Genomic DNA, 16,404 nt, shown 5'->3' on the forward strand with positions numbered 1-16,404 from the left:
AAGTACTGTTTTTTGGGTACTATTTCTGCCTTTTGGCAAAAATACTGTAATTTGGCATAAATACTGTGATTTGGGGTAAATACTATGATTTGTCAGATATACTATATTCAGCATATATACTATAACATAACAGACATTCCTCCACTTAGTTTTAATACTTTAACATAACAGAAAAATTATGATTTGGCCCCAAAACCATGATTTGGCACAAATGCCATGATTTCAAAAAATACTATGATTTAGCAGAATTACTAAGATGTAGTAGAAGTACTTTGATTTAGCAGAAATACTGTGATTGAGGAGTAATACTTTAACATAGGAGAAATATTGATACACATATACTATATTCAGCACATATACTTTAACAAATGATTTAAAAGAAATACTATGACTCCATACAAATACAATGGTTTGGCACAAATACTATGATTTGCTATAAATACTATGATTTGGCACAAATACTATATTCAGCAGATATACTATAAAGAACAGAACGTCTACGACTTAGTAGTTATGCTATAACATAACAGAAATGTTAACTGGGCACAAATACTATAATTTGGAACAAATACCATGTTTTGTCACAAATACCATGATTTGGCAAAAATACCATGATTTGGCACAAATACGATGATATGGCAGAAATACCATGGTTTGGCACAAATACAATGATATGGCAGAAATACTATGATTGGGTACAAATACTATGATTTGGCAGAAAAACTGCGTTTTAGCACAACTACCGAGATTTGATTGAAATACTATGATTTAGAAGAAATACTATGACTTCGTTACAAATAAATGCGATGCTTTGGTACAAATACTGTTTTGGTTTGAATACTATGATTTGCAACAAATACTATGATTTGGCACAAGTAATGTGATTTAGTACAAATACTACGAATTGGCAGAAATACTGTGCCTTAGTAGTAATACTAAAACATTACAGAAATACTGTGATTTTGCAGATATAGTACGTTGTTGCAAATGTAGTACGATTTTGCTCAAATACTATGAAATTGCAGTAATACTATGATTTTGAAGGAATACTATGATTTGGCAGAAATACTATGCCTTAGTAGTAATACTATAACAACAGATATACTATGATTTCTTTGTTTTTGCACAAATACCACAATATGGCAGAAATACTATGTTTTAGCACAAATACTATAATTTGGCACAAATACCATGATTTGGCAAAACCCATGATTTGGTACAAATACGATGATATGGCAGAAATACTATGATTGGGTACACATACTATGATTTGTGAGAAATACTGCGTTTTACCACAACTTGTGAGATTTGATTGAAATACTATTATTTAGAAGAAATACTATGACTCCATACAGATACGAAGCTTTGACACAAATACTATGATTTAGTACAAATACTATGATTGAGCAGAAGTACTAAGATGTAATAGAAGTACTTTGATTTAGCAGAAATACTATAATTGAGGAGTAATACTTTAACATAGGAGAAATATTGACACACATATACACAGAGTGTACAAATCAGTTCAAATACTATGATTTAGTAGGAATACTATGTTTTAAAATAAATACTATTGTTTGGCAGAAATTTCTGCTAAAAGGTACTATTTCTGCTTTTTAGCAGAAATACTGTAATTTGGCATAAATACTTTGATTTGGGATGAATACTATTATTTGGCAGATATACTATATTCAGCACATATACTATAACATAACAGAAATTCCTCCACCTAGTAGTAATACTATAACATAACAGAAATATTCTGATTTGGCACAAAAGCCATGAGTTGGCACAAATACCATGATTTGGCACAAATAGTATGATTGAGCAGAAGTACTAAGATGTAGTAGAAGTACTTTGAAGTACTATGATTGAGAAGCAATACTTTAACATAGGAGAAATATTGATACACACACACATACACAGAGGCTAAAGTGAACAGTGGCTGTTAAGAGTCTGGGCCTGGTATATCTAGGTCAGTTAAATTAGCTGCACCTGCTGTAATCAGCCTTTACACACGCAGACACAGAGAGAGGTATGAGTTTTCTTCAGTGTATTTCTGACATTCAGGATTCCCCTCGCACAAATGGCCATAATTTTCTAACCATAGGGGCTAGAACAGTCATTCTGACACCGTTTTGTTCAGAAGAGATGGGGGAATCTTCAGGTCTTCATAATTCAAAGATAAAATATAGATTATTGAAGATATATGACTTGTAACACACTGCTTCGCCTCTACTCAGTTACAAAACTGCCTTGACTTGGCCTCAAACAACGTTTTGTAACTCTAAATCTATATGGAGCATCAAAATCATTCTTTCACTGTAAGAAACAGCAGGCTTTGGTGAACAGTCATGGAAATTTTCAGGGCTCTGTTGCAATCCATCAAAAAGATATGACGAGAGAAAAAAGTGTCTCATTTCCAGAGTTTGAAATCTGAAGAGATCTGAGCGAGGGACAAATTTCCTACTCTCAAACATATGCAATTCATGGCCAAACGGTAATAGGTGAGGAAAAAATTCTTGAATTGTGAGCATCAGGACTGTCTGAAGATATATTGGCACAAGCCTCATGTCTCAACTCTGTTTTGTTAAGGAGATATGACGATTTGAAAATGCCTCTCATTAGAGAATTCCAGCGGTGATTTTGAACAAGCTCTCCATTGACTTTCTATGGAGAGTTTTGAGACTTTGTGTTGGTCTGAGGAGATTTGCCAAAATTCTATAAATCCCACAACAATGATAGTGACATTTTCTGAAAGCCTGCAAAAATACCTACATTTTGATGTATAATTTGTGGGAGTTGAGTGGAAATTGAGCGAGTAGCAAGAAGTTGTTCGGACATGAAGAGAAAATTCAGAATGGACGAGTGTACACTCTGAGTTAATTGCATAGCAACCATAACAACGCATGTATTTTCTGAAAAATCACAATTTTGCAACTCAAAATTTAAAGAGGGATAAGATTAAAATGGTAGAAGATCTGAAAAAGCTGAATCATACAGGAATAGTCCAATAATTTGAGAACATTTTAAAGTTTGAATGGAGTTCCTAGGTGAAAGTATAAGAAAGTAGTTAAGTTTCAAAAACAAGTTTTAGCAGAATTGTGGAAGTTTTCCATTCATTTCAATGGGACAAATTAAAGGAAAACAGTGTAATATTTTAAAAAGTATAATAGTAATAAACACCAAAAGTCATAGCTGCAATAAGCAGAAAGAGCAGAACAGTTTAGAGTTTGAACGGAGAAAATCGGACAAAAACTGCGGAAGTAGTTCAGTGCCGAAAAACGTACGGAAGCAACTTGAAGATGAAGAAAAGAAAGAATAAAGAGAAACAGGAACTCAATGGTGTGGAAGCCCTTGAGGGCATCCACACAACAAGTGAAAAAAAAGTTTTGTTGAAAAGAGGTGAAAAGGCAAAGATTCTGCTTCAAAGGGGTACAGAAGTTCAAATTTGTACTGAAAAGAGGAGAGGTGAAAAGGTTTCCTCTGAAATGAGCAGAAGATACTGAGATTTGTATTGATAAGACGTGAAAGGCTGAAAATTCTGCTTAAAATATGTGAATCAGCAGAATTTCTACTGAAAAGAGGTAAAGAAGTAGTACGTTGCACTGAAAACAGGTGAATCAGCAGAATTTCTGCTAAAAAAGAGATTTCTGTTGAAAACACCTGAAAAAGCTGGGATTTGTGCTGAAAAGGGGTGAAAAAACTCACAATTCTGCTGAAACGGGGTGAAGAAGAGGTGTTGGGCTGTTGAGAAGAGTTAAATAAGTTGAACTGATAGTATTTGTACCCAAACATATGATTTGGCAATAATACTGCGTTTTAGCACAACTCCTGAGATTTGATTGAAATACTATGATTTAGAAGAAATACTATTATTTAGTAGAAATACTATGATTTACCAAAAGTACAATGTTTCTGCAAAAATACTATGATTTTGCAGAAATACTATGCCTTAGTAGTAATACTATAACATCACAGATATATGATGATTTTGCAGACATTCTGGTTTTACACAAATACTATAATGTGGCAGTATACTATGTTTTAGCACAAATACTATGATTTGCTATAAATACTATGATTTGGCACATATACTATATTCAGCACATATACTATAACAAAACAGAAAGTCTACGACTTAGTAGTAATACTATAACATAATAGATAAACTATGATTTTGCAGACAGTCTATGTTTTTGCACAACTAGCACAATATGGCTGAAATACTATGATTTGGCACAAGTACTATGATTTAGTACAAATACTCGTATTGGCAGAAATACTATGCCTTAGTAGTAATACTATAACATAACAGATATACTGTTATTTTACAGACATAGTATGTTTTTTCACAAATACTACGATTTTGATCAAATACTATGAAATTGCAGTAATACTATGATTTTGAAGGAATGCTATGCTTTGGTAGAAATGCTATGCCTTAGTAGTATTACTATAACATAACAGAAATTTTAATTGGGCACAAATACTCTAATTTGGCACAAATACCATATTTTGGCACAAGTACTATGATTTAGTACAAATAGTCTTATTGGCAGAAATACCATGCTTCAGTACAAATACTACGATTTGGCAATAATACTGGGATTTAGCACAACTACTGAGATTTGGGTGAAATACTATGATTTAGAAGAAATACTATGACTTCGTACAAATACAATGTTTTGGTTCGAATAATATGATTTGAAAAAAATACTATGATTTGGCACAAGTACCATGATTTAGTACAAATACTACGATTTCGCTCAAATACTATGAAATTGCAGTAATAGTATGATTTTGAAGGAATACTATGATTTGGTAGAAATACTATGCCTTAGTAGTAATACTATAACATAGCAGACATACTGTGATTTTGCAGACATAGTATGTTTCAACACAAATACTACGATTTCGTTCAAATACTATGAAATTGCAGTAATACTATGATTTTGAAGGAATACTATGATGTGGTAGAAATACTATGCCTTAATAGTATTACTATAACATAACAGAAATTTCAATTGGGCACAAATACTATTACTTGGCACAAATACCATCATTTGGCAAAAATACTATGATTTAGCAGAAATACTTTGAGCAGGAGTACTAAGATGTAGTAGAAGTACTTTGATTTAACAGAAATACTATTATGGAGGAGTAATACTTTCTGCAGAAAAGACGGAAGGAAGCAATCACAGTAGCTGCTCATCTCACTGAGCCAAAGCTGTTCTTGTCCCAACAAGAGATATGATGAGAGAAAAAATATGCAGGGGAGGCCGAAGAAGCTGAATTGTTGTGAAAAGAGGGGAAGAAGCAGAACTGTATGCTCGAAACAGGTGAAAATGCTGAAATAGTGCTGAAAAGAGGTGAAAAAGCTGAAATTATTCTGAAAGAGCAGAACAGGCTGAAAATTTTCAGCTACTCATTGAGCCAAACTGGTTCTCACATAACTGAAAAAAGGTGAAAAAGTTGAAAATTCTGATAAAAACAAAAGAAGAGGCTGAGATTTGTGCTGATAAGAGGTGAAAATGCGAACTTTCTGGTAAAAAGAGGCAGAACAACCGGGTTCTGCTCAATTTCACCAATCAGAGGTACTGCTTCTATCTGCTTCATCAGGCTGTGTACTTGTATGCATTTCTGCCATGGAGCGTTAACAAGAATCTGAGGTCCATATTAGAAAAGATGCTAAAATCATAAAACTTTGCAGAATTGTAATAAATGATCAATATGAATTACTGGTCTGTGATAATGTATTAATTTGTAGGGGGGAAAAAACATGTTGACCAAGGTGGAATTGAACCTGCGATCTTTGGGCTGGCGACCGGTGTCATTACCAACTGTGCCACTGGGAAAGAGAGCGGCAGCTTGGAAAACAGGCAGATGAGGTGTCAGATTTAGATCGCGGTGAGAGGCGTAAATCGCCGTTTTTTGGAGTTACAAAATGTCGTGTAACTCAAAATTAGGTGGGATAGAAGCACAATTCTTGTACTGGGCGAATCAGCAGACTTTGGTGAACTTTTACTGTGATTTTCATAGCTCTTTGTACCTCCGTCGTGGAGATATGACGAGAGAAGAAACGGCTTCATTTTCGAAGTTTGAAAACTGAAAGGCTGTGACCGTGAGTGTCAGCAATGTCTGAAGATGAATTGGCACAAGCCTCGTCTTAACTTTGCTTTGTTAAAATTATTTATGATTTGGCAGAAACACTGGGACTTGGTATAAATACTATGATTTACATGAAATACTTTGACTTAGCAGAAATTCTATAATCTAGCAAAAAGCACTTCAGCATAGCAGAAATTCTATGATTGAGCAGAATTACTAGGATTTAGCACAAACACAATGATTTGGCTCAAAAACCTTTATTTTGCAACTATACTATGATTTGGCAGAAATACTATGCTTTGGAACAAATACCAAGATTTGGCAGAGATACTATGAGCAGTAATAATATAACATAGTAGAAATACTGTTATTTTGTGGAAATACAATGCTTTGGCACAAATACCATGATATGGCAAAAATACTATGATTTAGCAGAAATACTATGATTGAGCTGAAGTACTAAGATGTAGTAAAAGTACTTTGATTTAAAAGAAATACTATTATGGAGGAGTAATACTTTAAAATGGGAAAAATATTGATACACACACACATACACAGAGCCTAAAGGGAACAGTATTTGTGCCATGGAGTGTTAACAAGAATCTCAGGCCCATATTAGAAAAGCTGCTAAAATCATAAAACTTTGCAGAATTGTAATAAATGATCAATATGAATTACTGGTCTGTGATAATGTATTAATTTGTAGGGGGGAAAAAACATGTTGACCAAGGTGGAATTGAACCTGCGATCTTTGGGCTGGCGACCGGTGTCATTACCAACTGCGCCACTGGGAAAGAGAGCGGCGGCTTGGAAAACAGGCAGATGAGGTGTCAGATTTAGATCGCGGTGAGAGGCGTAAAACGCCGTTTTTTGGAGTTACAAAATGTCGTGTAACTCAAAAACTAGGTGGAATAGAAGCATCATTCTTGTACTGGGTGAATCAGCGGACTTTGGTGAACTTTGACTGCGATTTTCATAGCTCTTTGTACCTCCGTCGCGGAGATATGACGAGAGAAGAAACGGCTTCATTTTTGGAGTTTGAAAACTGAGAGGAGGACAGATTTCCACCCCTCAAACAAATGTAATTTATGGCTCAACAGTAAGATGACTGTAAAAACTGCTCCAACCGTGAGTGTCAGCAGTGTCTGAAGATGAATTGGCACAAGCCTCATGTCCTAACTTTGCATTGTTTAAGAGATATGACGATTTGAAAATGCCTCTCATTAGAGAGTCCCAGCACTGATTTTGAACAGACTCTCCATTGACTTTCTATGGAGAGTTTTAAGACTTTGTGTTGCTCTGAGGTGATTTGATAAAAATCTGTAACTTCCACAACAGTGATAGTGACATTTTCTGAAAGCCAGCAAAAATACCTACGTTTTGATGTATAATTTGTGGGGGTTGAGTGGAAATTGAGTGAGTAGCAAGAAGTTGTTCAGACATGAAGAGAAAATTCAGAACAGACCAGCGCTCACTCTGAGTTAATTGCATAGCAACCATAGCAACGCATGTATTTTCTGAAAAATCACAATTTTGCAACTGAAAACTTAAAGAGAGATAAGATTAAAACGGTAGAAGGTCTGAAAAAGCTGAATCATACAGGAATAGCCCAATAACTTGAGAACATTTTAAAGTTTGAATGGAATTTCTAGGTGAAAGTATGAGGAAGTAGTTAAGTTTCAAAAACAAGCAAGTTTTAGCAGAATTGTGGAAGTTTCCCATTCATTTCAATGGGACAAAAAATTGTATAAAAAGCTTAATATTTTAAAAAGTACAATAGTTAAAAGTACAAAAAGACATAGCAGGAATGAGCAGAAACAGCAGAATATTGTGAAATTTGAACTGAGAAAATAGCACAAAAACTGAGAAGTAGTTAAGCGGCAAAAACAGTGGCAACTTGAAGAATAAAGTGAAACAGGAACTCAATAGTGTGGAAGCCCTTTTAGGGCATCCACACAATAAAGAGAAACAGGAACTCAATAGTGTGGATGCCTTTGAGGGCATCCACACAATAAAGAGAAACGGGAACACAATAGTGTGGATGCCTTTGAGGCATCCACACAATAAATCCGACGAATAGTAATAAGTGTGCCTCTTGGCATCTTGGCATAGGCACACTTAATAATAAATCCGACGAATAGTAATAAGTGTGCCTCTTGGCATAGGCACACTTAATAATAAAAAGAAGAATAAATCCGACGAAAAATTTATTTTGGATACATTCCTAACAGATACAAATTTAAACTTAAATATTTTTTAATACCTACACCTCATGAACAAATTTCAACCCCCATACTTGAAAATGTTTTTTTTTCTCCAACAGAACCTCAAGTATGACAGTGCAGACCATACCATTTCCAGGTACACTTCTGAAATTCTTTCAAAAATAATGTACTTTTCTTGCCTTTCCAAAGGGGTTGATTGGGTTCATTTGGACGCAGCGTTTTCAGTGGAAGAAACATTTAATTCAGTCTTAAGAATAAAGAATCTTCTGCACTCAAGGAATTTATACAATGTCTGGGATTGTGCTTCATGTCCACACGGCTGTCTTAAATAATTTTTGCATCTCTCCCTTTCAAACTGAAATCAGATCAGGTGACTGAGACCACTGTGTCCAGACAGTGCCCCGTTTATAAAATTAATTTTAACTTTACTTTGTGACATGATACATTACTCTGCTGGACACAGCCAACAGAATATACTTAACTATTACCATAAAGGAATACACATAATCATAAAAAAAATACTCTGATAAACTGTGCCATTCAAGCCAAGGCTGAATGGTATTAAAAAGGCCAAAGGGTATCCCAAGACATTCCCATGTTTCTGGATAATAATGCACTGAGAACTCTTCATCACCCCTCATGTATTTGAATGTCACTACTTATGTTTCTCACCCATAGTTTGTTTTAAGCATAGCTCTGCTAAAGGTCTCCTTCTCTCTCCTTCTCTGTAGGATCTTAAGAGATGCATTATTAACCAATAGTCATAGCAGACACCAGCACCAGTAAAACAGTCTTCCACTTTATCTGTCTGTCATGATAATGTCTATTTTTTTTTATGTTGTTTTCATGGATGCACTACAGTTGTGAACTACTGTAGATAGTACCTATAGGGTTCCTTGTGGGAATGACAAAGTTTGCCACAATTGGACTTTAACCAATTATTTGACATCCAATTGTGTTAGTGTAAGAACAGAACAGGTGAAATGTGGTTAATTCACAGTATACAAGTGGGAATCATGTGTCCTGTCTCTTTAAATTGTGCGCGTGTGTTGACATCACATCATGTGTCACATGACATAATCGTTGTGGCACTTCAGTCGTGCACCTCTTAATTTTTGTAACCTGGTGCATTGCACTAAACCTGCCATAGGTCGGTTGTGATACAAGTGTACATTCATGGCCATTTAATGAAATTCCAGTTAGGGCTGGGCCATATTATACCGTTCACGGTAACACTGGTACAATGTTAGGCAAATGATAAGAAAATGAAATATCGCGATAGAATATGGGTAAAACGTGCATGCGCAGTGTCTTTGTTTTCATACGCGCATGGCCGAAAAAGCATGGCGGCAACAAAGAATGAGGGGGAAAGGGGGAAAGCGGATCGTTGAGTGAAACGGATGAACCAGAATTGGTTTGTAAAAATGGTGCAACTTCAGTGATGTGGAACTGGTTTGGCGTTTGTCCGTCAGATACACAACAGCTGTGTCCCAAAACGTCGGCTGCATCCTTCGGAGGACCCGGCCTTCGCGGTCTACGTGGGCTGGGCCCTTCAAAGACCGAGAAGGCCGGAAGTGCGAGGCTGTGAAATGGGACGGTCTAGCCTTCAGATTTGCGTCACCGCTGTGTCTGTGGAGTTTAATAAACTCGGCCGTCTGCTCTTTGCTATCTAAAATATAACAGGACACTGGCGTAAATTATCGACCGTCTCACACTTCGGTTTAATCAGTTTTCTGTTTGACGTTTATTCAGCTGTGTGAAAATCCCGGAGGAACCCACCCGATGGATTAATAAAGTTTTATTTAATCTAATAATCTAATAACTTTGATCTCAGCCAAACCGATTTACTCCGGAACAAATAAAACACCAAAAATAGGCAAACAATTACACTTTTAAGTTATCCAAGTGACTTATATATCATGTTTAACCTGAGTAGCGAAAGAGCGGGGGTCTGAAAACGATGAAGCCGGGAGTCCGCTGCTCTCGCCGGCTGGAGTGACCATTGAACCCCCCCCCCCCCCGGCTTGCTATCGAGCGGGTGGGTAACAGAGATCTCCGAAAATGTCAAAAAACTTTTGCAAATATGCGATAAACCAAGCAGATATTTGAAGTTTACACAGCTACTTTCTCGCCTGAAAATATGTTAAAAGTTTATTTTGTGACCCAGAAAGATTAATAAGACTAATTTTAAAACTTAGTAGCGGCCACCATTGTTGGCAGCTGAAATTTGGCTGGGCCGCGCTATGAATTCTGGGATATGGTGGGCCACGAAGGACACACCCGACCCATCCTTCAAACTTGGGGAAATGAAGGACGCATTTGTCGGCCGCATTTGAAGGAGTCGACGAATTGGGACAGCCTTCGTCGCCTGGCTGTGACGTAATCAGCCTTCAAATGCGGCCTCCAGAGGATGCAGCCGACGTTTTGGGACACAGCTAACAAAGCACTTTTTTTGTAGAGCATGCAAGCGGGCCATCGTTATTGCCGTATTTGTCAGACTAAGGTGCTCGTAAATCTGGGAGTAATCTGGGTCCAAAACTCCGTCCGCTTCAGGTCCCAAAGTCAAACAAACACTGCGGCACACAGAGTTAAAAACTGTCTAAATTCTTTCATCTTTAATAAAACGATCAGCATTGCTGCTTTACCAGGTGTAACAATTAAGTTTAACATCCAGGCATCCATGAAAACAGAATTTATTACATTTAACGGAGTTAGAGGTTAGCAGGAAGTTAGCGGAAGTTAGCTCGCTAGTTTCGCTAGTTACCCGAGCATGACATACCACGTTCTGACAGAGATTTCTGAAAAAATTAGAACTTACAGCTCTGCCATCGCTTCCAACATAAATGAAGACAGAAAACTAAACAGCAGTGACGTCTGTAGGGTTACTGAAGTTGGGCTAGCTGGTATATAATGATGTGCTACGTGATCGCTAGCGACACAGCTATGCTAGCATAACATAAACAGTGAAGCTGCAGGATGAACGCTAACACTTTTCCACTCGATAAAAGTTAACGTGAGGGTTCCTGATGGTTAGAGACAAATGCAATCAAATGGCAGGATGATGTAAACGGACCAAACTTCAGTCAGGAGAACAACTGAGATAATCCATCCACAATACGAAGTTAGTCATTAATATACTGCAACAACATGGGAATAAAGCAGCTGTGATAGAATACAGCATTAATGAATCACTGGTACAGAAGTGGAGGAAGCAAGAAGAATGAGTTAAATAAAGTTTGATTTATCTGACTGCTTTGTTTCGCTTAATGTGCCTTATAATCCCGTGCACTTTATGGTCCGAAAAATATGTATTCGACTTTTTTATTTGGCACACTGCAGTTTAACAGGGCTCTACACTAACTTTTTGACATGGGCGCACCGGTACGCCTAACTTTAAAAATTTAGGCGTACCGGCACAAAAGTTAGGCGCACTCAAATTTTTCAACCGCATCGCTTAACACCGCAGTTTTACATGTGCACTTTCTTTGGGGGGGAAGTCCATACAGACAATATTCATTCCTAAATGATTAACTAACAAACTTGTGCTTAAATTGCTTTGTCAATATTGTAGAAAATGTTAAACTTAATCATCATCTTGGCTCCTCTGACGACCTGTTTGCTGTTGCCTGCTGCTGAAAGGCAGTGGGGAGAGGGGACACTTGGGCAGTGCATTTATTGCAGCATATAATGTGTTTTCTGGATACACTGCTGTTTTTTCAGCATTCAAAGATTGATGGCACAGTGTCAGAGCTGGCTATGAATTTCAGACGGATCAGTAAACTTAACACAAAAGTTATCAATAGTTCTTTTCATCTTTTCTCATTACCCACAGCTACATCCACTTCTGTCAGGCCTAGGCTGCTCACTAGGGCTGGGTATCATCACTGACTTCTATAATCCATTCGATTCCGGTTCTCAAAGTCCTGATTCGATTCAATTTAGCCTCAGACAGTCAGAAATATTATAATTCTGATCATTTATCAGTACTGATACACATGAGACTTCATCAGAATTGTGAGCATCACAGCAGATGCCTTTGTGTCAAAGTAACTGAGAATAAAACACAGAAAAACATGAAGGAGATTTTCCTGGTCTGGCGTTTTATAGCAGATAACCTTAAAAATATTCTGCAATATTCTGCAATTTTGCATAATTTTAAGAAGTTTAAATTTCTTCAGTATTGAACAGCAGAAATTAGGCTTTCTTGTCCGAGGTCATATAAGTGAAAAAAAGAAAAAGAAAAGAAAAAGACAGCGGCCGACAGCGCTGTAAACAACGGTAGACTGGTGGGTAATAAGCGAATAAATAATGCAGAAAACAGAGATTTGAGACGGGAAACTGTTCTTGAAGTACAGAGAGAGAGAGAGAGAGAGAGAGAGAGAGCTGCATGAAGTGTGATTTTATCGTGGTGGAAGCAAAACAGCAAAAGTCAGAGGGAATTCATGACGACATTGATCAAATGTGAAGCGTAGTTTGCTGCTTCTTTTGCAGCTGGCTCGGCGAATTTTGGTTGGAGAGACAAAACCTGCAGCTCAGAATCTAGCGCAAAAAGCGGAAACACAGCGCGACACGACGCATCAGAATCGCTAAGCTCCGAAAGCGTGTCCGTGTTCGGGCCGTGGGGTGAGAAAGCCGAGAAAGACAAAGCTGATTCTGATGCGTCGGGTCCGCTCTGTGTTTACGTCTTTGTGTGGAATCCGTTAATGAATTGATATCGCTTTATTCAAGCTACTCACCTTTCTCTTCCACCTGCACTTTCAACTGGACCACGGCCAATCAGAGAGGTCCCGCCCCTGACTATCATAATGTGTGTCTGTTGTTGACCACATGGAGAGTTGCAGAGATTTTTTTTTTTTTGTTACCCGAAAATATTTGGTTGCACCGGTGCGACCAAATATTTTTTTTTTAGTCGCACCACTGGAAAATTTGGTCGCACTCTAGAGCCCTGTTTAATGTTGCAAAGCACCTCTTTTTTAACTTTAGTGGATATTATACATGGTTATGCTCAGGATATGTCAGCCCATTTCTACTGGAAATGCCTTTTGGTTAAACTTTCAGCAAGGAATTTGCATTTGCACTGTTAAATTTTTATATAGCTTTAATGCACAAAAAACAGCTGCTTGTTTAAGTGAAAATAAATGGATGGGTTTTTTGCGCTAGTAAAGTTGTAGAGTTGTATTTTGTCTCGCATCAATTATATTGTCAGTTATATCCTTATCGCAAATTTTCAAATATATATCGTGATAAATATTTTTGGCCATATCGCCCTGCTCTAATTCCAGTACAGAAGCTCAGAGACATACAGTTCGAAAACAAAAGTTTTTTTTAAATTAAACTCACCTTGGCCACTTTGTGATTAGCTGCTGTCTCATGTGAGGTATTCTTCAGGCCTTCTTTCAGCTGGGTGATAAAAAGTTCGTAACCCTCAGTGTTTGACACATCAATCTTTTCCTGGCAGGCTGACAGTATCTGCTGGGCCTGAACAGAAACAAACACATATTAGATTTAACACTTAGATATTCAGTAAAAAAAAAACAAAAAAACCTGCGGCCTAAGTCTGAGGACATTTGTATCATCTCTGTAGTCCTGTGTTTGCAGCTTTGTGCTGCAAAACTAGAACAATTCACTACATTGTCATCTGCTTTGTGGCTGTGGCTCCATTTAGTTACAATGATCTGGGGTCACCGTATTGCTGCTTGTGGTTTGTTACCCTTTTGCTGAATTAGGCATTAGTTCTCCCACTATAACAAATTAATGGATTCCTAGGTTGTTCCTGCCATTTGATGCCATAATGTGGATTGAGTCATAATTACAAACTGCATATCAAACCATTACACAAACCAACCTATTACCCTACAATTGATGAAAGATGAAAACTGTCAAATTTTTTTAAAAGACAAACAAACAATTATATCTAACTTGTGACAAACATATCCAAGGGTTTCTTACAGATTTGGATTCTGTGCACATGTATTACACTTTCTTAAATTAAATATTAAATATTCTGTGTACTACTGGGTGCGTAGTGTAGTGGTTCATTCACGTTAACTTTTCACACAAAAGTGCGAGACCAGAAAAACACACAAACCCCACATCAGGCTATCATATTGCTAGTGTACTCCAGTGTCAAACCCAAGCCTGAATAAACAAGAGTGTAAGTGGGTTTGCTAGGTTCATCACTGGACTGAGCGCAAAGGTCCATGTGGACATCCTTGTGCCAACCACTTTTGGGACTGTGCGGACTCATGCACAGAGAATTGACATTACACTGCACTAACTACACGTGTCCAGCCAGCAGCCTTCAAGCGGACTTCTAGAAGTACAAGGGCAATCCCAAAATAAGGTGTCCTATTGTTTTAGAAATACAAATAACCATTTATTTTCCATAATAATTACATCATTTTAAAGCTTGAAGATTTATTTATTTTCCTACATAATCGCCATTTCGGTCAATGCATTTTTGTAGAAGCTGTGGCAGTTTTACAATGCCCATGTCATAGTTGCTCGCCACCACCGCTGCAGAATCCACTTCCGGACAAATGTTCTTTCAACTTTGGGAACAGATCGTAGTCCCTGTGTGCGAAGTCCGGACTGTAGGGTGGGTGGGTGATGAAGTTCCAACCAAAGTAATGCAGGAGAGTGACAGTTTGACGGGCGAGGTGTGGACGTGCAGTGTCGTGGAGAATGCTTACGCCCTTGCTCAGCATTCCTCTTCTCCGGGTTCTGAAATGCCTTTCTGATTTCTTCCAGTGTTTCACAGTACCTGTCAGCATTTATTGTGGTCCCAACAGGCACAAAGTCAACCAACAATACCCCCTTTCGGTCCAAAAAGTTGCGTACTGTGCGTAAGCATCCTCCAAGACACCGCGCGTCCACACGTCGCCCATTAAACTGTCGCTCTCCTGCAAAACTTTGGTTGGAACTTCATCACCCACCCAACCTAAGTGAAATCTTTAACAACTTTATTTGCTGTAATTATGGTAACCGCTAATGAAAATTATATCTGTATAACAGAGCATTTCATTTCAAGACTTTCAAGATTTAATTTCTCTTTCTGCTGCCTTATCCTGTGGTGTTTCATAGGATCAGATTTGGGACCTGTAACATTTACCTTGTTAATGTTGCCTCTTGGACAGATAATCATCAATATGAAAAACACATGTTACAATTTTTATGCAGATGATATCCGGCCCTGTTCTTTCTGACCTAACAAACTTTCTGATCCACAAACCTGTCTGACTGCTATCAAGTCTGGGTTAAATGCTCATTTTCCTCATGTAAATTATGACAAAACAGACTCTTATCATTGCTTCAGATATCACCATCCCAAGTGTCAAACAAAGCTCCTCTAAAACTAGCTTGCATCTTCTTTTCCTGTAGTGTTTTCCTGGAATGTCATGTCAGAAACCCATTCATTCCTAAATTTTTTAGTATTTTTTCAGTATATCTCAGAGCTTATATGAACCAGCTCTTCTAACCAGTCTCTTCGGTCTTCACAGTCGAGATTATGGTTGATACCTCATAGTCATTTTAAAAAATTTTAACGGAGAGGCCTTTAACCTCCTAGGACCTGCCGTCCACATATGTGGACATCACATTTTTGGTTATTTTGACCAAAATACTCAATTTTGCTCTACATGGGCCTGATATCCACTTACGAGGACATTATACTGCTACTGTTCTATCAAAATTTTAAATGAATATCCTCATTTGTGGCTCTCATTTTTCTTAAAAACAAAAATAAGGTAAAAAAAAAAAAAAAATCTGGAAATTCTTTGTTTTTACATTCATCGGGCCCCAATATGCCCAAATATCAAAGAGAAATTAAAAATGCATGTCGTGGAAGAGTTCGGGTCTTAGGAGGTTAAGCAAGTGGGTCCAAAACTCTGGAATCAGTTTTCTTCATTCCTTGTTTGACTGATTCTGAGGCAACCTCTAAAAATACCTCTTCCTATTCAGAAAAGTATTGGGGCAATTATGTGTATGACCTTGTATTGTTCATGGGTCTGTATTCTGTTTTAGTGTTTGCAACTTGGTGTAAGGCACTCTGTGACCTTAACTGTGAAAG

The 16,404-nt window shown here is 37.5% G+C and overlaps 1 protein-coding gene across 3 annotated transcripts in view; it reads right to left on the reverse strand.

Moving 5' to 3' along the window:
* birc6 (baculoviral IAP repeat containing 6) overlaps positions 1 to 16,404 on the reverse strand; it is a 172,503-nt gene that overhangs the window by 146,344 nt on the left and 9,755 nt on the right. For all 3 annotated transcript variants that reach the window (XM_039621872.1, XM_039621873.1, XM_039621871.1), the window contains exon 3: positions 13,677 to 13,814. In XM_039621872.1, the coding sequence (XP_039477806.1) occupies positions 13,677 to 13,814 (138 nt within the window). The remainder of the gene's footprint in view (positions 1 to 13,676; positions 13,815 to 16,404) is intronic.

Source organism: Oreochromis aureus, linkage group 13, assembly GCF_013358895.1.
Source record: "Oreochromis aureus strain Israel breed Guangdong linkage group 13, ZZ_aureus, whole genome shotgun sequence".
Taxonomy (NCBI): domain Eukaryota; kingdom Metazoa; phylum Chordata; class Actinopteri; order Cichliformes; family Cichlidae; genus Oreochromis; species Oreochromis aureus.